The sequence below is a fragment of the Microcebus murinus genome, chromosome 9, assembly GCF_040939455.1.
Source record: "Microcebus murinus isolate Inina chromosome 9, M.murinus_Inina_mat1.0, whole genome shotgun sequence".
NCBI classification, from domain to species: Eukaryota; Metazoa; Chordata; class Mammalia; order Primates; family Cheirogaleidae; genus Microcebus; species Microcebus murinus.
In genome coordinates this window covers 98,958,321-98,982,161 of record NC_134112.1, presented here as the reverse complement: position 1 = coordinate 98,982,161, position 23,841 = coordinate 98,958,321, and the positions used below count along the sequence as shown (strand labels likewise).

Here is a 23,841-nt window from a genome sequence, read left to right as displayed (position 1 = left end):
GTAAAGCTTTTCTGGAGCCTGTGGCTTGTTTCAGCAAATCTTGTATTTCACCGGTTCCTAAGGGAACTCAAAGTAACTCACCAAGACCACTATGCAGAGGTACTCCAGTCACCAAAGAGCATTTCCTCCTCTGCTGTGGCCAGCAAGCCGGAGCAGGGGGCTCCTCTGCCCCAGTGTGGTCAGCATGAGGGGTGATGCTTTGCCAGAAAGGGGTCTGCCACATGTAGGAGTTCTTCTCTTTCCTCAAGCTTGACAGCTTACTGATTTCTATACTTGAAAGTAATGTTTGAAGAAAAGGATGATCTTTTCAGAAAACAGAGCACTTGACACCACTGTCTATTTTCCCTCCTTGACTTTTAGTGCCCATGTTAGGAAGATGAGTCATGGGATGGAGCTGGAGTAGCATGAACTGAAAACCAAACATGTGAATAGTTCACTTATTTCTTAACCTTTCCAATTACATTAGCAAACTTTGGGGGCTCAAATGCAAGGTGGTTTTGGATGTGGCAACAACCAGTTGCCAAAAACAGATGGAGGAAGTGAAACTAAGAAACAACGAAGCAAACGGACTCAGAGGACTGGTGAGAAAGCAGCACCTCGCTCAAAGAAAAGGAAAAAGGACGAAGAGGAGAAACAAGCTATGTACTCTAATACTGACACGTTTACCCACATGAAACAGGTGAGTCATTTGTAGCAGCTCCTTTAAAAATTCAAGAACATGAGAGATCAAATGCTTTTTCAACACTTTTCAACTGAAACTTTATTGTGATAATTTCTTCATTAAAGTAGAGAGTTACAGGGATTAAAGACATCTGAAGAGAAATCTACTAGACTTCCTATTTCCAAGGACATTTGTGCCATATCCTGTTGGCACATGAAATTTACAGTAATACAGATGGATTGATAGGTGATGGTCAAGATTTACTTATGTTCAAAAGGAGTAGCCTCAGCACCAAGAAAAAAATCTGTCCCCATTACTTGTGACTCTGGATCCGAAGAAATGCAGCCGCTGGACCCTCCCCATTGTAAATGCTAACACCTTTGTAGTCGGTAGAGAAGGTAGGAGATGGCCACTCGGAGTGTCGCTGGTAGTGCCTAGCCTTACTTTAAGCCCTGGTTTTTCCTGAACAAAGATAAGAAATGTGTTTTTCCTGTTAGATGCCTGGCAGCATCCCTTTAGGAGAGATATAGGAACAAAGCTTATTTTTAAGTATGTCTCAACGATTCTGTAGTCTTTCTCACTTCCAGCATTTTGATACTTGAAATTTTTAAGTGTCATTTTTCTCAAGCCTTATTTGACTAAGTTGTTTCAGGCTTAGAAAGTTGAGAAACACTCGGTTTTGTTTACCATGTACATTACTCTTAAATGTGTTTTTTAATAGCAGCTCTCTCTGCTCCCTCTAATGGAACCAATCATTGGAGTGAACTTTGCACACTTTCTTCCTTATGGCAGTGGCCAATTTAATAGTGGAAATCGACTTCTAGGAACTTTTGGCAGTGCTACCCTTGAAGGGGTTTCAGACTACTATTCTCAATTGATCTACAAGGTAGGTTTCTTTGCTAAGGTGTTACCTTCATCTGTGGATAACATACCAGAATTGGTAGAGCTTATCTTGTTTTTGTACCTAGTTTACATCTGAAATTCCAAGTTTCATTAAAACTTAAGTTCAGCTACAAGGTTAATTTTACCTAGTGAAGTGCTTCTAACATGAACATTTGAAATTTTTATATAGATAAGAATAGAAATTGTGAGAAATATTCATTATGTATTTCCATGGTGGAGGATGTACTTACATCCTTGTAACCTTTTATTAACTCTTAAAATGAATCCAAATTCATAGTAAATAGAATAAAAAAGCATGCTTAGGATTTTACTTTGAAAAGTGAAATTAAAAATATTTTAAATGTATTTTATCTAATAATCTAGGTACTTAATTGTAACTATGCACTGATGCATAGACTGTTTATCAAACCAAATCACATTTATCTTTTAGTATTTTTTTAGCTAGGTTTTATGATAGCATCATAAGATACCTTTAATTCACATCTGACTTACATAAACAGATCATTTTTGCAAAAATATTTGAGAATATCATGTTTTCCAGAAGCTTCTCTTCTGACAATATTAAAATAATTCTTTTTTCATGTTTCATTTATTGTCCTTGTTAGCTTTTCCTTTCAGTTAGAAACTGTCTTAACTCTTCTAAGTGTGCCTGGTGCAGGCTGTTTCCCAGCAGCACTTTCTCATCTTTATGAAACCCTATTATCTTTGCAAGATTTGTAATTTCACCTTGCACTTGATTTACATGGTGGTATCGGTAGATTCTAGCACTCCTTGAGAAACTAATAAATAAATGAGAAATTGGTGGCAAATGTTAAGCTGGGAGAGATGTTTAAAGAGAACTACATTTGTTAATGATTTAGTCATTTTACTATTATTGCTGCTACTTTTACTTCTTTTAGAGGTCTTAGACAATCCACATTCTAATATCTGGAATGTGAGTTACAATTACAGGTTTAGGACAACAGATTCTTAAGCTTTTCATAGAACTAGGGCATATATTCAGAAATTTAATAAAGGAAATTTTGATAATGTTTTACAAATTTATTGATTGAATTTTAAATTTATCCTTTCACTATAACCATGAAACTTGAAGAATTCCATAAGATAGAATCAGGCATGATGAAAATTTACCTCTTAAGTTCAAAGCTAAATAGTCAAGCTGGGTGTAAAGTTAGCAAATTGATAAGTCCATCAAATCATGAGTATTCTACTAAAAAGCCTCTTGGCCTTGTTTGTATTTTTTTCCTTCTTGGTGTGCATTTGGGAATGAAGATGCATCTTGATTACGTTTCTATAGCTTCCATGTGCCAAAAATTCACAGAGCTAAGTTTTAGCAAGGTCATTGCATATTTGCTCAGTAGCATATAATTTAAAATTTTTTGGTCTCCTGCAGCAGAATAATTTAAGTAATCCTCCAACACCCCCTGCCTCTCTTCCTCCTACACCACCTCCTATGGCTTGTCAGAAGATGGCAAATGGTTTTGCAACAACTGAAGAACTTGCTGGAAAAGCTGGAGTGTTAGTGAACCATGAAGGTATGATTATAGCCTCCAAATTTCATACTTTTGAGGAGTGTGTCTTTGCTAGCTATATATTATGAAATAGTAGACTTGTAAAGTTCTACCCATTTATCAATTTTGGCTAAATGTATTTATGGTTTTGTGTTTTTGCCTTTCCAGTTACTAAAACTCTGGGACCTAAACCATTTCATCTCCCGTTCAGACCACAAGATGACTTGTTAGCCAGAGCTATTATTGCTCAAGGCCCAAAGACAGTTGATGTTCCAGCTTCACTTCCAACACCACCTCATAACAATCAGGAAGAATTGAGGTAGAAGTTATTATTTCTTTTGTTTTTTTAATGTATGTATGTATTTAGCATAACGTCTATAGGAATACCATGTAAAAATTTGAGGAATAAAATTTGGTGAATCTTCATATTTTAAAGTTTATAAGACATTATTACTGTTAAACATAATTTGCATTATTTAAATCTTACAGGGACGTAAACATAATTAATAGACATTAAGGCAGGGGAAAATCTCTATGCAAAATATTTCAAAGATTATTGTCTTTTATAAGCTACTAATGTGATTTGTTGGGTTTATTAATGTTCCTAGATGTCTAAAACGAAGGAGTAGCACTCGCAGATACCAGAGAATGCTATCATGGAAGAGAGTTTAAGGACTAGTCTGTCTAGAGTTTTTAAACCTCTTTTTGTCAATTCTCTATCCCCAAGATTCTAACTAGGAGAATCAGGTTCCCTTAGTAGATACCCACTACCCAACTCATTAAATCCAGGGAGTTCTTACATACATCATTAAATTATTATCTCTTCCTTGGAAAATTCCCAACTACCCTGTATTTGGTGAGACATTCACTTAGTCTAAGTCCCTTGTTTTGTCAGTGAAAAAAACTATGGACCAAAGAGGAGAATGATTTGTTCAGATTTAGAATCCAGGTCTCCTCTCTCCTGCTAGAAATCCTCCCACTTGTTAATAGGGCACAGCACTCCCTGTCAGCAACTGTGGGAGGCGGCTTCCTAGCCTGTTTGATGACCTGGAGCAGGTGTCTGCTCTGCCTACCCTGGATTTCATGGGGCTCTGTCTGAAAACCTGTCTTGGGTCTCCTCCAGCACGGCAGCATCCTCTGCATGAGGGCTGAGAGACAGCAGATTCACGGGGCTGTCCTATGACTTAGCCTGACACCTCACGATTACCCTGCTAACTAGGTCTTGGACTCAACAGGGGGGACTAGGCCTTTCTTTGTTTTTCCCTCCCCTTCCCCCTGTTCCCCTTCCCTTCCCCTTCTTTCTTCTTTATCAGTTAAGAAAAATAAGGGCCCGTGAAGCCATAAATGACCAAGTTTTCTCCCACCCTGCTACTGTAAACAGCAGCCACAGGACGGCTGTCTTCATAGCCGGCTGTGTGCTGGTGTGGCTGCTGGGTATGTGCTCCGACCGGTCTTTCCTTTTCAAAGTCGCCAGAGTATCCTCATAGTCTCAGTGATCTTAGTATCCATCCTTTCTGTTACGTTATAATCTAAACATCTTCCTCTTGGTGGGTCTTTAAATTTTTATGCTGAAGCTTTCGTTAGAAGGAAACATACCATTTAAATTATTTTACAGTTAAACATATTTCTTATATTTTTTTCCCAAGAGATTCCCTGTTGAGCTGATTCATTTGCTACTTCTCTCATTGCTATTGCCCAGGTTTCCTTGCTATTTATTGTACTTACAGATTCAGTGGGGTTGGTGCATGAAGCCCCCGGTGGTGGATTTGCATGCTTTGATGTGTGTGCGTGTTCTTCTTTCAGGATACAGGATCACTGTGGTGATCGAGATACTCCCGAAAGCTTTGTTCCCTCGTCCTCTCCTGAGAGTGTGGTTGGGGTGGAAGTGAGCCGGTATCCGGACCTGTCATTGGTCAAAGAGGAGCCTCCGGAGCCAGTGCCATCCCCCATCATTCCAATTCTTCCTAGCACTGCTGGGAAAAGTAAGGAAAATACTTGGCTGCCTTATTTTCTTTATGCCAATTTACTGATGTAAATATTTTCATTTTGAAAAGCCATTAATACTCCTTTCTTCTTCTTTTTTCCTACTTATTAAGGTTCAGAATCAAAAAGGAATGACATCAAAAGTGAGCCAGGCACTTTATATTTTGCATCACCTTTCGGTTCATCCCCAAATGGTCCCAGATCAGGTCTCATATCTGTAGCAATTACCCTGCATCCTGCAGCTGCTGAGGTAAACTATGAAATGACTTTCTAATGTTAAAGAGTATGTCCCCATGTCTAAAGTTGTATCAGGTGTCTAACAGTAAAACGCATACAGGGAGACCAGTAAAGATGAAAGATCAGTGTTAAGAGTAGGACTGATGGTTTCAGACATTTCAGACATAGAAACAGCTAGTAAACTTATGAAAAAATGCTCAACATCACTAATTATCAGAGAAATGCAAATTAAAACCACAGTGAGATACCATCTTACTCCAGTCAAAGTGGTCATTGTTAAGAAGTCAAGAAACAATAGATGCTGGCTGCCATTGAGTACTATAGTTAAGTATTAAATTATTAAAGGGAAGTTCGAGTTTACTTTTTCTTAAAGGATGTATATTTTAGGAGAACACTTTAGAGAAAAACCTTTTCATAATTGTAGAAAATGAAGCAACGGGAAAGAACTTTATCAACAGTAAAAGTTTTGCAAATGCGATGGAATGTTCTTCAGACAGCAGCTGCTTTTGTCAAGCACTAGTAATTTACTGAGGAATTTTTACTCTTTTTAACTCTGAATTCTGTGAAGACATTTCATTAGAGATCAAACCTAATAGTCCACTGACATGACGTTTTGGCTACCAACAAAGCATAGCAGTAGCGTGACTTTTATATGTTCTTGCGGATTGTGCCAGACTTTTGGCTGGAGCTGGAAAGAAGCCCTTAGAAGAGAGCTCTCTGACCAGCTCTGAAATGGACAAGGTTTAGCTTACTGCTTGTGGTGTGTCCTTTACACCTGTCAGATGTTAAGGAAACTAAAATAGTTTATTGTGTTCCCAAATATTTAATGTTAATTGGAATCCTTCCATGAAGATTGCTGTTTATGAAAGCTTTATTCAGATATTGGTCCATTAAAACACTTTTTTCCCTAAGACTTTGAATAAAAGTCATTGGATTTTTCTTGCAATATATGTATTATGAAGATATTATTTATCCTAAGTATGTGTTTCTTCGGTGGTTTACTGCTGCTTTCTGGGTGAGTGACACAGTGTTCGCATTTGGTTCTAGAACATCAGCAGTGTTGTGGCTGCGTTTTCCGACCTTCTTCACGTTAGAATTCCTAACAGCTATGAGGTTAGTAACGCTCCAGATGTTCCATCTGTGGGTTTGGTCAGTAGCCACAGAGTAAACCCAGGTTTGGAGTATCGACAGCATTTACTTCTTCGTGGGCCTCCTCCAGGATCTGCAAACCCTCCCAAATTAGCGAGCCCGTACCGGCTGAAGCAGCCTAATGTACCATTTCCTCCAACAAGCAATGGTGAGCAAGCTTTTTGTTAATGTCAAATTCATACTTGAATCAAAAGTTAAGCTTTACTCTTTTTAAAATTTCAATTTAATTTTTTGTAAGTAACAAGTAACATGTTGGTGTGTGATCCTTGGTCAGTTAACCATCTGTGGGTATTCTGATTCTGTGGTGTGATTTGACCTTTAGTGCTTTGCTATGTGTATTATATCATGCTGTTGACCCTGAAGTACTTGTGTGCCAGCTTTCTGCACAGAACCCCAAGCCCCTTCCACTGTGCTTGCACCATGTGGTGAGAGTTCTGCCCTCTAGGCTCACTTCCTCTGGTTTTACTTCTGCTCCATCACACAGGGCCCTCCTTTTCCCACAGAGGTGCCTGTGCCACCCACTTCTGCGGAGGAGAGCGGCGGCCTCAGCCCGTCCGTGCTGCCATGTCCCTGCCTGTCTCTGTGGCAGCCTCCCCCTGGGCTCGCAGGCTGGCCCAGCTTCCTCTGGTCTTCTTGCTCACCAGTTTCCTTGAAGTCCTGTTTCTGTCCTTACCCTTCTATTCTCAGTTCTCATCTTTAAATTCCTTTTGAAAGTCAGGCTGTATTGGATTTTTGAACTCTTAGCTTCTAGTTGCTTCTGTCGCTTGCATTTCTCCTGTTCCTTCCTCCCATCACACCCTACCTGAATGGCGCGCTCTGAGTATGCCTCATGCTTTCTCATCCCAAGTTGTGCTTATTTAAGACTCTTATACACATACCTCTTCATCTTTCATAAAATGTTTTTTGTATCATCTCAGTTCTTAAACGAAAGTAGTAATCCTTCTTTCCTCTTGACTTCCTCTTAATATTCTAGACTGAATATTAATATATCCTGGCTTCGTTTTGTTAGATTCTTCTTTCATATGAGCATTGTTTTCCCAGCTGTTTTGAGAACAGGCATGTTTCTTTATTTCTACCCAAGTGTTACTAATAGATGCCCCGTAACCATCACTTAGATGAGATCTTTATTATTGAATAAGTTAACAAGCTATGTTATATAGTAAATTGATGTAGCATAATTTTACACCATGTACCACCTTGTGTCATAGGTTAGGTTTAATCACTAACTACAGTGGATTGCCTTTAGGTCTCTCTGGGTATAAGGATTCCAGTCATGGTGTCACAGAAAGTACAGCTCTCAGGCCGCAGTGGTGCTGTCACTGTAAAGTAGTTATTCTTGGAAGCGGTGTGCGGAAATCATTCAAGGATCTGACCTTTGGAAACAAGGTACTTTACTATTCTATGACCTCACCTCCTACCCCCAGTAACAGTGTCCTTGGCAGTGAAGACTTTGTGGTGGCACGACAGGACACATTCCTGCCAGCAGATCAGCTTATATTAGATGTGTTTGGGCTTAACACCAAATAGCTCCAGCAAGCTGTTAATCTGAATATCATGAGGACCACATGTTTTAAAATAGAGTGAAATATGGACAGTATAGTTTGGTTTTGTACATTTATTTTCTCTATGACTAAATTATTATGTGCTAAATACTGGGACATAGTGACCTTTTTATTATACTTTTAAGATAAAGAACCACTCCCACTTTGAACAAACATAAATATCAACAATGTATATAGATTCTGTTTTTATTAAATTTTGAATTGTTAAGATCCCCACACATTTCTTTTTGCTTTTCAGGATTTCCGAGAAAATTCTAGGAGAGTGGAAAAGGACATTGTTTTTTGTAGTAATAACTGCTTTATTCTTTATTCATCAACTGCACAAGCAAAAAACTCAGAAAGCAAGGTAAAATCAGGATAATCTCAACTAATCAACAATGTCTGGGTGATATCTGTGTTCTGGGTATATGTTAATGAATAAAACAGATAAGTTCCCTACCTTCATGGAGCTGTTGTGTGGGAAGATCCTTAGCAGATGCTAATCACGTGGAGAAAGTGAGCTTCCCATAGTCTTGATCTGTGTCACTCTTGACAGAAGTAGGCAGACTTAAATTACATTTTAAATGTTCAGAACCAAATAGAACATGAGTACTAAAATATTTAATTTTACTGATTTGGTTGTAAATATATTAATTTAATTAACATTTAAAAGGTGCTTTTTATTGACCTTACCCCAATAGGGAATCCTATTCAAAAGTAAAATTTAAGTCTCTTCATGCTTTTTGAGAGAAAAAAACCACCAGAGACAGACCATTATGGAAAAGGTCTGCTTTACTTGATTTTGTATAGTTTGAGTGTATCTAAATGTGTAGTTGATATCAATGATATATTTTTAAGCATATGTTTTGCAGGAAGCTTTTTTGCTCTGATAATAATCAGTAATGCTGGCAGTCATTCCTCCAGGTGGCTGCTCCAGTGTGTCTTTCACAGAAGAATGTTCTAGAGAGTATTTTTTAACAGGCAGTCTTCTCCAGGATACCTGCAGTACAGTCCAGGCTATGTGACAGATAAAATTTAGACTTCAAATGAAAATATATCGCCCTAAATAAAAGAAGGAATTGGTTTTTCACCAGACAGTTTGTCAGCGTGCTTCTTTCGGCCGCTGGATCAGAGGTGCTGAGCCCCAGGAAAAAGTATGATTTGTTTGTGGACGGGGGCTCCTTCCCCTTCTCTGACGTTTACGCCAGTTTATTAAGCCTGAGATCAACAGACAGGAATCTCAGAGCGGAGATGAACTTGTAGGAGATGACGTCGCAACATTCTTACTTGGTTTAACAAAAAACACTGTTCCATTGAACGAATTAAATTAGCTAGTTCTTGCGGCAGCATTGATTCCCACCCCCTCCCCCGAAGTGTAACAAATTTAGGATCAAGGTTTCCTGGAAGGTTTCAGAGCAGCACTTCTCCAGGGTGATGGCTCTGCAGAACAGGCGTGGCGAGGATGCACCAGGTGCGGTGGCTCCTGCAGCTGTCTGCCATCAGCGCCAGGTGCCCAGCATCGCCTCTGAGTGGGAACTCTCACCGCTCACCCTGGCCCTGCCTCTTCCCTCCCGTCCCACACACCCTCTGAAGCCATGTTGCTCGGCTGCTTGTTTCAGCAAGAACTGTTTGTAGAGCTTGTGAATTATTTTTCTTTTCTGTGGTTTTCTTGTTACTACCCAGGAGTCCACTCCCTCGTTGCCACAGTCCCCTATGAGAGAGACGCCTTCCAAAGCGTTTCATCAGTACAGTAACAACATCTCCACTTTGGATGTGCACTGTCTCCCACAGCTCCAGGAGAAGGCTTCTCCCCCCGCATCGCCGCCCATCGCGTTCCCTCCTGCTTTCGAAGCCGCCAAAGTGGAGGCCAAGCCAGATGAGCTTAAGGTAACGGTCAAGTTAAAGCCTCGGCTAAGAACTGTCCATGGTGGGTTTGAAGACTGTAGGCCGTTAAATAAAAAGTGGAGAGGAATGAAATGGAAGAAATGGAGCATTCATATTGTAATCCCCAAGGGGACATTTAAACCACCTTGTGAGGATGAAATAGACGAATTTCTAAAGAAATTGGGCACTTCCCTTAAACCTGATCCCGTGCCCAGAGACTATCGGAAATGTTGCTTTTGTCACGAAGAAGGTGATGGATTGACAGACGGACCAGCAAGGCTGCTCAACCTTGATTTGGATCTGTGGGTCCACTTGAATTGTGCTCTGTGGTCCACGGAAGTCTATGAGACTCAGGCTGGTGCCTTAATAAACGTGGAGCTAGCACTGAGGAGAGGCCTGCAGATGAAATGTGTCTTCTGTCACAAGACAGGTGCCACCAGTGGATGTCACAGATTTCGATGCACCAACATTTATCACTTTACTTGCGCCATTAAAGCACAATGCATGTTTTTTAAGGACAAAACTATGCTTTGCCCCATGCACAAACCAAAGGGAATTCATGAGCAAGAATTAAGTTACTTTGCAGTCTTTAGGAGGGTCTACGTTCAGCGCGATGAGGTACGACAAATCGCTAGCATCGTGCAGCGCGGAGAACGGGACCACACCTTTCGTGTTGGGAGCCTCATCTTTCATACAATCGGTCAGCTGCTTCCACAACAGATGCAAGCATTTCATTCTCCTAAAGCGCTCTTCCCCGTGGGCTACGAGGCCAGCCGGCTGTACTGGAGCTCGCGCTATGCCAACAGGCGCTGCCGCTACCTGTGCTCCATCGAGGAGAAGGACGGGCGCCCCGTGTTCGTTATCAGGATTGTGGAGCAAGGCCATGAAGACCTCGTCTTAAGTGACACCTCACCTAAAGGTAACGCCTGCTCTTGATATGCTCTGCACAGCCGGTAACCGTCAGACCAAGGAATGTATTAAGTCAGTATTTCCACGTTTTTTCTCATGTTCCTATTTATAACAACAGATTGGACTGGTGGATTTTTCATTTACAAGTGTAAATCTTTGTGTTTTCACACCTTGCTTTCTTTGCTATACAATTTTCTAAGTAGTTTCATAGTGAATATATGTTTGAACATAAGAGTTGGTATGAGAAATCTGAGAATAATCTGTAGATAAAGACGGCCTGTCGTTTACATTAGAGATCCTCTTCTTCTTAATGGCAGTTTATAAAAAGCAGACATCATATGTAAAGTAGACTGTGTATGCTCTAATCTTAGGAGCATCAGATTTTACATAAATTCAGAGGTGGAAGTTAATCACTCAGTTTGGACCTAGGCATGAGGTCTGGATTGGCCTTTTTATTGATGTAGAAAGCACTAGGGTAGAGAGCTGGCTTTTTTAAAGTTGAGCAGTTTGAAAAAAAAGTATGAAAATGCTCTAAAGATAATTCCAAAGAAAATATTAATTTAACATTTTAATTTAAATCTGAGGGGAAAGGAACATATCTACAGATATTACTACCTTGACTAATCATTTTAAAATCTAGTATGTTATATGGCCAGTATGAAAGTGAATTAACTGCTAGTGTTAATTTCAGTCATATTAAACTTTTTAAAAACTTTTACTGCTTAATGTCCTTAATGTAACATTATTTTCCCCAAAATTGATTAAAATGCCTTTCACTTATAAACAAGTTAGATTATTATGCAGTTAGGTTTTATTAGTTATTAGTTAGGTTTTATTTGGAAATTAGATTGGTTATTCTTCATTTACTGTTATTTTTATACTCTGTTTACTGTAAAATCACCTTTTTGTCCATATGTAGGTGTTTGGGATAAAATTTTGGAACCTGTAGCGTGTGTGAGAAAAAAATCTGAAATGCTGCAGCTTTTTCCAGCATACTTAAAAGGAGAAGATCTGTTTGGCTTGACGGTGTCTGCAGTGGCGCGGATAGCTGAATCGGTGAGTGTGGGCTGAGCTGTGAAGCTGGAGCTGCTTCCTGATTCCATGTGGCCACTTGGGCGCTCGCCGTGATACTCGTGATGATCTTCAGAGAGTGACTGTGCCCTGTTCCACTTAAAGAACACGGCATTGGTGATTGACCGGGAGACCTCAGGCCGAGTGGATGTTCCCTCAGTGAGACAGTTGCCAAACGTCAGGCTCTCCTCAGGGCAGGGGCAAACCAGGGTGAAGGGCGGCAGCCTGTCTCGTCTAACGGTTGTGCTGGACGGGGTAGGGCATACTCGGAATGTTAGCGGGCTGTTTCCTGGCACTTCAGTATTTATGGCCACCCTCCTGCCCTCTTCTTAGGCTTAGTCACCAGAGGGCAGTGGATGGCGGTGGCCCTTTCCTTAAAAAAAATTTATTATTATTTTTTTTTAAGATATAAAGTCTTACCCTGTCACCCAATCATAACTCACTGCAGCCTCAAACTCCTGGGCTCAAGTTATCCCCCTGCCTCAGCCTCCCAAGTAGGTGGGGCTGTAGGTACATGCCATTGCACCCAGCACATTTTTAAAAATTTGGTAGAGACAGGGTTTTCGCAGTGTTGCCTAGGCTGGTCTCACAGTGGTCCTCCTGCCCTGGCCTGCCAAAGTGCTGGGATTACCGGCCCAGCCCAGCAGCACACATAATGTCTTCTCTGACATCTCTTTGCTTAAAAGATGCTGAACGTGTTTGGCAGTGAGTCTAACTGAAACATATCTACACAATGCCTTTGCAAAATTGTGTGATTATAAGATCTTGTTTTCAGGAATAACATCATTGATGTGGTGTTTTTTGTTTGTTTTATTTTTGGAGAAGCAGAAGAAACCCCAAAAGCCACTGAGATACAAGCCTACTTTCTTTGAATAGCCATAAAAGAAATATAGTCATGAAAGATACATATCATTTAAGAATATATTCATATTTACAAGAAAGATACTCTAGAAAAGACCTTTAATATGTAAGTTATTTGATGAGTAAACTTTTAAGTTACCACCTATGTTCTGTGCACCCGGGACATGGAAAGTCATGACCTCATCATATCAAATTGCAAGAAGTGAGAAATGATCAGGAAAGTACACCATATAAATGATTTTTCATTTATTTATTTATTTAGAGACAGAGTCTTGCTCTGTTGCCCTGGCTAAAGTACAGTGGTGTCATCATAGCTCACTGTAGCCTCAAACTCCTGGGTGCAAGTGATCCTCCTGCCTCAGCCTCCACAGTAGCTGGGACCAACATGCCTGGCTAACGTTTTTCTATTTTTTGTAGAGATAGGATCTCACATTGTTGCGTAGGCTGGTCTTGAACTCCTGGCCTTAGTTGATCCTCCTGCCTTGGCCTCCCAGAGTGCTGGGTTTACAGGCATGAGCCACCACGCCCGGCCTACAGGTTATTTTTATTGTGGGCCATCCTTCGACCAGCTCAAGATTATCTGTAGTCTTGATCAAATAGGTTAACTTTTTGTCTGTCTTGCTTCTTTTCAGCTACCTGGGGTGGAGGCATGCGAAAACTATACCTTCCGATATGGCCGAAATCCTCTCATGGAACTGCCGCTTGCCGTTAACCCCACAGGTTGTGCCCGTTCTGAACCTAAAATGAGTGCCCATGTCAAGAGGTTTGTGTTAAGGTATTCTGTTTAACTTCACATGGTACAGCCCAGGGTTTCCAGGCGTGTAGTGGTTTTTGTGCTTGATTTGTCTGCTGCTTCCAAACCCTGCTGTCTGGCTGTGTACGTGCCCAGCTACATCAGAGAGCTCGCCGTGTGTCCTGCTAGGCAGCTTTCCATGTATGTTGCTGTCAGTAAGAATTTGAATCCACCTGGCTTTGGGCATTATTCAGAGGTATCTTCAGTTTTTCTTTTGTTTCTTTCCTGTTGATACGCCACTGTCTGCAGGCCTCACACCTTGAACAGCACCAGCACCTCAAAGTCATTTCAGAGCACAGTCACTGGAGAACTGAATGCACCTTATAGTAAGCAGTTTGTCCACTCAAAGTCATCGCAGTATCGGAAAATGAAGACTGAATGGAAATCCAACGTGTATCTGGCCCGGTCTCGGATTCAGGTGAAGAAATACTTTGTGTTGAGGAAGAGGATGGGGTGGAATCTGGAAATCTGAAGATGTTGATGGTCCAGTATGTAAAAAATGATTTCACATGGCTACAGGATAGTATGTTTTTGAAATCATATCAAATCTTGTCGGTTTGTAACACTAGTAATTCAGTGTATCGTCTTGGAGCGTGGTGCTTGAATTCCCCAAATGGAAAGCTGACCTTTGGAATCCACATCTCTGCATCTCCATGAGAGCTCTTGCCAAGTAGGTAGCCTTGAATTTTGCACTCACTGGATTTATGGAGAGTTCAGTAGAGCTGTTTCAAGCACTTGTGCAAAATACAAGTGAAAATATTTTCAGAAGGTACTCCAGTTTTGGAGGGTGCCTTATCTTTTGGAAGCCGCCTTTTCACGAAATCGATTACGTATGTTTTATAGACCGTGGCCCATCTCACAGGCATGCCGCTGTGGTCTGAGCATTGGAATCGACATCTGCAGTTCATACTTCTGTGCTGCAAACCTCCAAATCCAAATGCCCATTCCACTTTTTTCCCTGGATGCCCCAGAATGGAGTGTGAAGCTCCCATTCTGTGACTGCTCCAGTCCTGCTCACCCTTCAGGTGCCTCATACGACTGAGTGGTGCCACCATTGCTTACGTTGGCCTCCATGTCCCCAAATCCACAGCATTTCAAGTTCTGGTGACTTTTTTTCTTCTTCTAAAAGTTCTATCAGGTCCACTCTCAGGCTTTAACCCGCATCTCACTCATCTACACCACTGCAGACCTGGCTGTGTCCTCTCATCCAGTTCCTACTTAGAAGCCAGTTAGTTCTCTTTAAAATATAACTTGGGTCAGCATTCCATTGTGTAACTCATTCAGATTCTTTTTTTTTTTTCTTTTTTTTTTTTTGGAGACAGTCTCACTTTGTTGCCCAGGCTAGAGTGAATGCTGTGGCGTCAGCCTAGCTCACAGCAACCTCACACTCCTGGGCTTAAGCAATCCTCCTGCCTCAGCCTCCCAAGTAGCTGGGACTACAGGCATGCACCAGCATGCCTGGCTAATTTTTTCTATATATATTAGTTGGCCAATTAATTTCTTTCTATTTGTAGTAGAGACAGGGTCTTACTCTTACTCAGGCTGGTTTTGAACTCCTGACCTTGAGCAATCTGCCCACCTCAGCCTCCCAGAGTGCTAGGATTACAGGCATGAGCCACCATGCCCGGCCTCATTGAGATTCTTGTTCTTTTTTTTTTAAAAAAAAAAACAACCCTTTTACTTTTTTCTAGAAGTTTGTAGGGTCTTTTCTTTGTTCTTGATATTTGGACATTGCACAAAAATGTGCCTGAATTAACGTCTTTTTTATGTATTGCGTTCCTTACTTATGAGCCTTTCAGTCTGGACTGTTGTGAACTTCAGTCTGAGAAATGTTTTTTATATTTATTGTTTTGCACGTTCCTTCCCTGTTTTCTTTTTGCACCTCTAGACAGATACTGGACCCCTGAGACTTGGGATCTCAGTGTGAACCCTAGGCTGGCAGTAGCACCATCGCTTGGGAACATGTTTTGCAGGTTTGGGGCGGGTGACTGTCATGGACTCCAGAGAAGGATTTCTGTCTTCTGCCAATACTTCTTTCCCCTGCCCTTCCTTTTTTGGTTTCCTGTTCTCTGCTCTTTCTGAGACCTCCTGTACTTTGTCTGCTAATCTTATCTTATGTATTTTTAAAAAATCAGCTAAGAGCCCTTTCTGCTCTTGATCTTTTTTGTTGGAAATCTTGTTTTTACATTATGAGTACAGTATCTTTCTCTTCTCTCTGCTGTTTCCCCTCTGTCAATCTCGGCCTTCTCCTACTCTGTATCTTCTCCTACCCTGTTTTCTATTTTAAATGTTTTGGAAATAGTTCATTCACTCTTGAACCCATTCCTATTTTGAGGAATGCTCTGTTACTGTGATTTTAGTGTAATCTTACCCATTCACCTTTTTTGTCAACTTTAACCTGAAGCATTTTTGAGAGTTGTGGGGTTTTGTCTCTTTTCTCCAATTTCATTCTACCAGCCTCCTCCTGTTCATAGGGGATCATGTTAGTGATCTAGTACATATCTTGTACTTTTCATGCTGTGTACACATCTGTGTACACATCTATGTACATATAAAAATGAATCATGTTATATACATTTTTCTCCATTTTACTTTTCTCATGAATACTCAGAGGTCCTATAGATTAGCTGAGGTAGCTTTATTTCATTCTCTTTAATGGCCATGTGATCTTCCATGATGTTGATGAACTGTAATTAAACCATTCAACTACTGATGTGCATTTCTTTACAATTTTTCCCAAACCAAACAGTGTTGCTATCAATATCTTATATTCTCAGGCGGGGCGCGGTGGCTCATGCCTGTAATCCTAGCACTCTGGGAGGCCGAGGCAGGAGGATAGCTCAAAGTCAGGAGTTTGAAACCAGCCTGAGCAAGAGCAAGACCCCATCTCTACTAAAAATAGAAGGAAATTAATTGGCCAACTAAAAATACATAGAAAAAATTAGCTGGGCATGGTGGCAAACGCCTGTAGTCCCAGCTGCTCGGTAGGCTGAGACAGGATTGTTTGAGCCCAGGAGTTTGAGGTTGCTGTGAGCTAGGCTGATGCCACGGTACTCTAGCCAGGACAACAGAATGAGACTCTTGTCTCAAAAAATATATATATATCTTATATTCTCGTGTATTCATAGTTTCATTCTTATTGGTTATATTCCCAAAAGTAAGACTTATGTGTAAAGGGGTATATAATTTTCATTTCAGTAGATATTGCTGGTTTTCTTTTTAAAAAGCTATTCCTGCAGTGTATGAGGCTATTTTTCTTGTCTTCCCATTTGTACTAGGTGTTACGACTTTTATATTTTCGTCATTCTGATAAGTATAGACTAATACTATTACCTTAGCTGAAATTTCTAACTGCCAATGAACGGTCAGCTTTTCATGTCTGGCACTTGCATTTGCTTTCCTGGGAATTATATATTTGTGTCCTTTGTCCATTTTTCAATTTGTAACAGCTGGTACCATTGGATGTTTTTCCTTACAAAACATCCTTTGCCTACCCCTGCGTACGGTATCTTTTTCTTACATAAGTTTTAATGTTTATATAAATAAACATGTATAATTTTCTAGTTTCTAGTATTAGTCAAGACCATAGATTATGTATGTATACTCTGCGGTATACATACATACCTAAGTCAATTTACATTTACAGGCATTTTGTTAAGACAATTTAATTTTCTTCCGTTGGATAACCAGTTGTTGAAGCACCATTTGGTAAATAACCCATCCATATTAAACTGAATTTTAATACCACTATTACTATATGTTAAATTTTCATATGCACAGGGATCTATTTGCATCTATTTGGAATCTATTTCCATTGATATTCTTGTCTGTTCTTAAACCAAACTATATTGATCTCCATACACACTTTTGTGTGTGTGTCCTGGTTCATTCCCTTCTGAGTCGTATCTGGAATTGAACAGATAAACTGTAGATTTTTCTAGAAGGTAAGTCAGTTTACTTGCTGACATCGCTCCCGTTGAGGAATGATCTGGGCTTTCCCCAGGCAGCACACGACCCTCCTCCTCTGCTTCTCTGCTGCACTGCTGACTTCTGCTCAGAACTGAATGCAGAAAACCAAATTGAGACAAGAAAATACAAATATTTATGGAAAGTATCCATATTTTTTCAATCGTGGTGTTTTTCCAGAATCTACAATGCTGTAAACGTCACGCAGTACGGCGAGTATGTGATTTATGTGGCCACCTGCATGGACAGTGTGAGCTGCGTCAGTGTTTCAGCCGATTCAGATTCTATGTTTCTTTCCCAGCCTCAGAATTTTGTATTAGGGGGGAAAATTTGCCTTCCCCAAAAACTTCATTTGTTTCCGACTTCCCTGTTACCGAAGTAACCTTTCCTGTTTCTCCTCTTTGCCCCAGCTCCTAGGAGATTCAGAGGCAAATCTGAAACCTGTTTGTAGTGTTAATAATTCTTTTTAGTTGGCCCTATTTCTATTTTATTAAATTCATGGCCACTAGGCATGGGGGCACCTTCCTATAGTCCTCCCGCCCCAAAATTTTCTGAAACTCTGCTTGAAAAAAAAGATTAATATGTTTGAAATAGTATTAGAATAAAATAAATGCCATAATTCATTAGCTTATTTAATTGGTGGGAATTCAGTGTTACATGAAAGATAAGATAGCTTAATAGAAAATTTGACTAGCCAATCAGCAAGAATTACTTTATAGGTATACCCTAAGAATTTAGTATAAAACAGACATAGTAACACGGTAGTGATGGCATAGTTTTAAGTGGTAAGATTGTTAAATTTTTAAATTTCAGAAAATATATTCAATGAAAAAGATAATTTAAGTTGAGGTAATACCTTCAGTATTGCTTCTGATAAGACCCAAGAGTAACTCCTTGTAATGGAAAAAAGAAAGCACATTTGTTGCCAGTTAAATTGAAGTATGTAACCATGCTTTTTTTTTTTTTTTTTTTTTGCAGGGGCTGGGCCTATATGCTGCTAGAGACATTGAGAAGCACACCATGGTCATTGAGTATATCGGAACTATCATTCGAAATGAAGTAGCGAACAGGAAGGAGAAACTTTATGAGTCTCAGGTAGGCGTCTGGTCCCTGTGATCACATAAACAGTGCTGCCCGTCCCTGCTCCCGTGCTCACTGAACGCTCGCAAACGCGGGGCCGGGCGTGACATGCCTGAAGCCCTGTCTGGCTGGTGCTGTATTTCTCTCTTCTCTTCCCGTCAGTTTTATCTTTGTCAGTCGGCGTTATGTGCATAGATATAGCTATAGATTAACCAGCGTCACTTGACCAACCGCCTGCTGATTCCACGCGTCCCTGTCAGTGTCACCCGAGCGTGGTCAGCAGTATACACGCTGCGAGGGTGGTTGGGGTGCACTTGTTCCAGCTTAGTTCTCCTGTGCAGACACAACCGTGACCCCTGACTGCCTGCCTTCTCTTTCAGAACCGCGGCGTGTACATGTTCCGCATGGACAACGACCATGTGATTGACGCCACGCTCACAGGAGGGCCTGCAAGGTGAGGCAGAAAGGAGCCGATGGCGTGAGGTTCTCTTGCTCTGTGGGTCGGTGCTCGCGGAGGGAAGGGTTTTGGAAGAATTTTTATTTAAAGTTTGTGTTTGTGCCTGTTCTATTAACAGGCAAATAGAAATATAATTAGCAAGAAGTTTTCCCCATAAATCGAAAGTTTTAAAAGCTTCCTCTAGTTGTTTTATAATTTCCCAACTTGGTGGCTTACAGGTACATCAACCATTCGTGTGCACCCAATTGTGTGGCTGAAGTGGTGACTTTTGAGAGAGGACACAAAATTATCATCAGCTCCAATCGGAGAATCCAGAAGGGAGAAGAGGTAGGAGTGGAGAGTGGTGTCTGCCATGTTGCTCGTTTTGTTGCTGTCTAGAAGTTCACACCCTTACACAGGTCATTTGCTCAGTCGTTTTCCAGTTCTTTCTTGCCATAAAAATTCTCCCCATGGTAGGTCAGATTTTGCCTCCCTGTCCTATTTCACCTCACGCATTCAAGTGGCAGCTCTGTAAGTATTTGCGCCGCCTCCCCCACCCCATTATCTTCCGTCCCACGAGTTCATCATCCCCACGGACTCGTGCGGCGCCATCTCTATATGTATGTGTCTTAGGGTCCTTTATTATCCTTTTAACCTGGACACAATCTGACAGTGCCCCTTCTTTAAAGCCTGTCCTTGAACCGACGGTTGGAGAGTGTCCTGGGGCGGCTGCCGTGGTCTCCGGAGCTTCTGGCTCCCGTGATAGCTGCGGGGCCGCAGGCAGCAGACTCGGGAGCCGGGGCTCCAGGCCCCTCGCTCGCTGGTGGTCGGCGCCAGCTCGCGAGTTTCACGTCCGCGGTTTCCAAGCAGTCCAAGTGTTTGCTGTTGTCATTCTTTCAAAATGCTGAATGCTGCTCTTGGCCTCACAAGATGACTTCGGTCCAGCATTTCACCTGTTAAAATTATTATTACTCTTTTGTCTTTTTTTTATTTATTTTAACTATTGTCTCCATTTCTGAATGATGGATTACTATTAGTCTTAATTGCCTTATTTATATTTCTCAACTTTGTCTTTCACAAACGTGCTCAGCACCTTAAGCCAGGCGCCCTAGTCCCGCAGTTGGCGTTTGCCAGGCAGGCTCTGGCCGAGCAGCGTCAGCGTTTGCAGGGCCCCGCCCGTGTGGGGACTGAGGGACCCGCGTGTCCTTACCTTGTTGGAGCCCAGAGCCCTCTCATGACCCGAGCAGTGGGATTATACCGGAATTTTTGGTCATCTTTTTGAAATCTCATTTTTTAGTTAAGAATAAGGGTCTGGCTAGCCCCGAGGCCCGCGGCACGTGTCACAGTGCCTTGAGGTGCTGCGGGCCTGGAGGCACTGAGACAGTCTGTGGGAACCCGCCCGGTGCGACACACCCAGCCGAGCCCGGCCCCGCCCTTCCTGCTTGAGCGAGTCCACGCACCTCACTGAGGCTCTGTTGTGTTTGCCGCAAGACAGAGAAAGCCATTTCCTTGCAAAGCTCCTGTGAGAACTCCGCGAATGCCTGATGAAGGGTGCCACTGCCAAGAATAGCTGCTCAGCGAATACTGGTTTACTTCCTTTCTGGGTAGAACATTTGAATTAGAAGTGCCCCTAGAGATTGCTGGTCCCCACTTTCACCCTGCAGTGCCAGGTTCTCGGGGCGGAGCAGTCGCAGGGCACCGCGGGGCTGGGGCTTGCGCTTGCGCTGTGGCGGTCGCGGCTCGTGTGCCAGCCGGGGCGTTACGCGCTTGGTAGCCCCTAAGGAGCGGGGTCCCCCACGCACCCTCTGCAGAGACACCAGTGCCAGCAGGCAGGCCAGTTCCTCTCTGCCCAAACATGCACGCGCCATCGCAGGCACCTTGGGAGCTGGAGCTTTCTGGAGTTTGGGGTGTGTAAGACCTTTTCCCACCCAAAATGGTGTCCCTTCCACCCACTTGTAGGGACAGCGCTGTGAGATGTCATAGAGACGTGGCTTTCTCCAGCCAAGCCCCCCTTCTCAAATCTGGCTCAGCTTAAAAATACTGCCTCTTTGGCCAGGTGCAGCGGCTCTTGCCTGTAATCCTAGCGCTCTGGGAGGCCGGGGCGAGAGGATCGCTTGAGACCAGGAGTTCAAGAGCAGCCTCAGCTAGAGCAAGACCCTGTCTCTAATAAAACATAGAAAAATTAGCCAGGTGACTCAAAATAGGAAAAAGAATTAGCTGGCTGTGGTGGCACTCCCTTGTAGTCTCAGGAGGCTGTGGCAGGAGGATCACTTGAGGCTGCTGTGAGCTAGGCTGACACCACGGCACTCTAGCCTGGGCCACAGAGCAAGACTCTGTCTCAAAAGGAAAAAAAAGCCTGTCCTATTCCTGTCCAAGCACAGTGCCATGATAGTACCTGACTTCTGGAGGTTCCCCGCAGGTTTCCATGGAACCTCGGAAAGGCGGGTGTTTAATTGACGTCTGTTTTGTTTGCTGGGTTTGAAATGCTAGTAGGGAGATGTAGGCAGACGCTCCTTCCTTCCTCCCTTACCCTGTGTCTTTGCCGTGGGCAGCTCTGCTATGACTATAAGTTTGACTTTGAAGATGACCAGCACAAGATCCCGTGCCACTGTGGAGCTGTGAACTGCCGGAAGTGGATGAACTGAGATGCATTCCTTGCTGTCTGAGCGGGCGGCTTGTCCCTTGGAAGAGACGATTCAACACACCATTGGAATTTTGCAGACAGAAAGATATTTTTGTTTTCTCTTTTATGACTTTGAAAAACAGCTTCTGGGAGTTCTGGTTTCCTCAGTGCTTCAGGTGAAAGCAGCACCCGGAGAAAGCTGGCCGGAGGGGCCTGGAGTGGCTGAGGTGGAGCAGAATTACAGAACGGTCCAGCACTTTTGCTTTGTTTCTTTTTCTTTTCTTTTTTCTTCTTCTTCTTTTTTTTTCCTTGTGGGTGGGTTTTGTTTTGTTTTGTTTTTTTAGTCTCACTAAGGAGAAACTTTTACTGGGGCAAAGAGCCGACGGCTGCCCTGCCCCAGGGCAGGGGCCTTCCTATGAATGTAAGACTAGAAATCACCAGCGGAGGGGCGCAGAGTGCTGGCCACGCCTTAGTGAAAGGGGCAGGCCCTCTAACTTAAGATGTTTTTAAATAAAGTAGACACCACTGAACAAGGAATGTACTGAAATGACTTCCTTAGGGATAGAGCTAAGGGATAATAACTTGCACTAAAATACATTTAAATACTTGATTCCATGAGTCAGTTTATTGTAGTTTTTGATTTCTGTAAAATAAGAGAAACTTTTTGTATTTATTATTGAATAAGTGAATGAAGCTATTTTTAAATAAAAGTTAGAAGAAAGCCAAGCTGCTGCTGTTACCTGCAGAACTAACAAACCCTGTTACTTTGTACAAATATGTAAATATTTTGAGAAGAAATACAGTATAAAATAGTTATTGACCAAATGCTACCAGGCTCTGCAGCAGCTCGGGTGCTTATAAAATGCTCCCAGGGATGTCACAATATAATTTTGTGTTATAAAATACGCCATTACAATTATATAATAACCAAAATCTCAGCCTAAAGTCTTTGGGGTTTTTTGAAACTACGGTCTATTAGTACTTAATTGTTTTATACACCTTACTTCTGACAGAACAGACTGTATGCTATGACTACAACTTTTATAGCTGTTTTGGTAATTTAAACTAATTTTTTCATATTATATTGTCGCATCCCTACTTCTTCAGTCAGGTTTTCTGTGCTTACGATTTGTGATAACTGTGAATAACTGCTTAAAAATACACCCACATGGAGGCTGAATTTTTTCTTCAGCAGAAATAGTTTTGATTAGAACTTTGTTTCAGGCCACAAAGAATCATGTAAACATAGGATCATGTAGCAGGACCTTAAATCTAACTCTTTAGCCTTCTATTTAACACAAAAATTTGAAAAAGGAAAAAAAAAAAAGATGTGATTATGCTTGCAGCTGCAGGACTCCGGCAATAGGGTTTTTGGAAGATGTAATTTTAAAATGTGTTTGTATGAACTGTTTGTTTACATTTCTTTAATAAAAAAAACACACTGTTTTGTGTTTGCTTGTAGAAACGTAATCAGCATTTTGAACCAGGTTAGCTTTTTATTTTGTACTTAAAAATTCTGGTACTGACACTTCACAAGCTAAGTATAAAATGAAGTTTTTGTGTGCACAATTCAAGTGGACTGTAAACTGTTGGCATTCAGTGATGCAGTTCTGAACTTGTAATGTATATGGCATGATGTATTTTTATCTTACAGAATAAATCAATTGTATATATTTTTCTCTTGATAAATAGCTGTATGAAATTTGTTTCTTGAATATTTTTCTTCTCTTGTACAATATTCTGACATCCTACCAGTATTTGTCCTACCGGGTTTTTGTTTTCTGTTCTGTATAATAGTATCTAATGTTGGCAAAAATTGAATTTTTTGAAGTATACAGAGTGTTATGGGTTTTGGAATTTGTGGACACAGATTTAGAAGATCACCATTTACAAATAAAATATTTTACATCTATAAAGCTGCCTTGAGTTTCTGTGAGCTGCTCTCACACCCGCACAAGATGGAAATCTAACCGTGGCGCCGTCCCTCTGGAGGTGGCGCTAAGCCCGGGGTGTGGAGGCTGCTGCTGCCCAAACTGCGGCCAGTGTGGCCGCCGCACCGAGCGGCAGGGCCCAGGTTGGAGAAGCGAGGGCAGGTCGCTGGTCGGGAGGCGCGGGGCCTGGGCTGAGCAGACGGGGGTTTCTCAGCGGCTTCTCGGGGCTTCCCCCTCCCTCGGTGGCAGCAGTCACTCAGAGGCGGTGCTGCCCTCTGTCCTGGTCCCCAAGCAGAAGGTCT

General features: G+C 41.8%; 1 protein-coding gene across 18 annotated transcripts in view; it reads left to right on the top strand.

Annotated features, from left to right (window-relative positions):
• Positions 1–23,524, top strand: part of KMT2C (lysine methyltransferase 2C) — a 253,793-nt gene extending 230,269 nt beyond the window's left edge. For 11 of the 18 annotated variants that reach the window (XM_076006746.1, XM_020289638.2, XM_076006744.1 and 8 more), the window contains 17 exons: positions 467–679; positions 1,383–1,547; positions 2,958–3,099; positions 3,244–3,394; positions 4,879–5,057; positions 5,172–5,308; positions 6,343–6,592; positions 7,691–7,830; positions 8,245–8,352; positions 9,669–10,788; positions 11,698–11,834; positions 13,343–13,485; positions 13,753–13,921; positions 18,448–18,564; positions 18,930–19,003; positions 19,225–19,333; positions 21,538–23,524. In XM_076006746.1, the coding sequence (XP_075862861.1) occupies positions 467–679; positions 1,383–1,547; positions 2,958–3,099; positions 3,244–3,394; positions 4,879–5,057; positions 5,172–5,308; positions 6,343–6,592; positions 7,691–7,830; positions 8,245–8,352; positions 9,669–10,788; positions 11,698–11,834; positions 13,343–13,485; positions 13,753–13,921; positions 18,448–18,564; positions 18,930–19,003; positions 19,225–19,333; positions 21,538–21,630 (3,447 nt within the window). In that variant the 3' untranslated portion in view covers positions 21,631–23,524. The remainder of the gene's footprint in view (positions 1–466; positions 680–1,382; positions 1,548–2,957; positions 3,100–3,243; positions 3,395–4,878; positions 5,058–5,171; positions 5,309–6,342; positions 6,593–7,690; positions 7,831–8,244; positions 8,353–9,668; positions 10,789–11,697; positions 11,835–13,342; positions 13,486–13,752; positions 13,922–18,447; positions 18,565–18,929; positions 19,004–19,224; positions 19,334–21,537) is intronic. The other 7 variants (XM_020289651.2, XM_020289642.2, XM_020289640.2 and 4 more) reach the window with 6 other exon arrangements.
• The last annotated feature ends 317 nt before the right edge of the window (positions 23,525–23,841 follow it).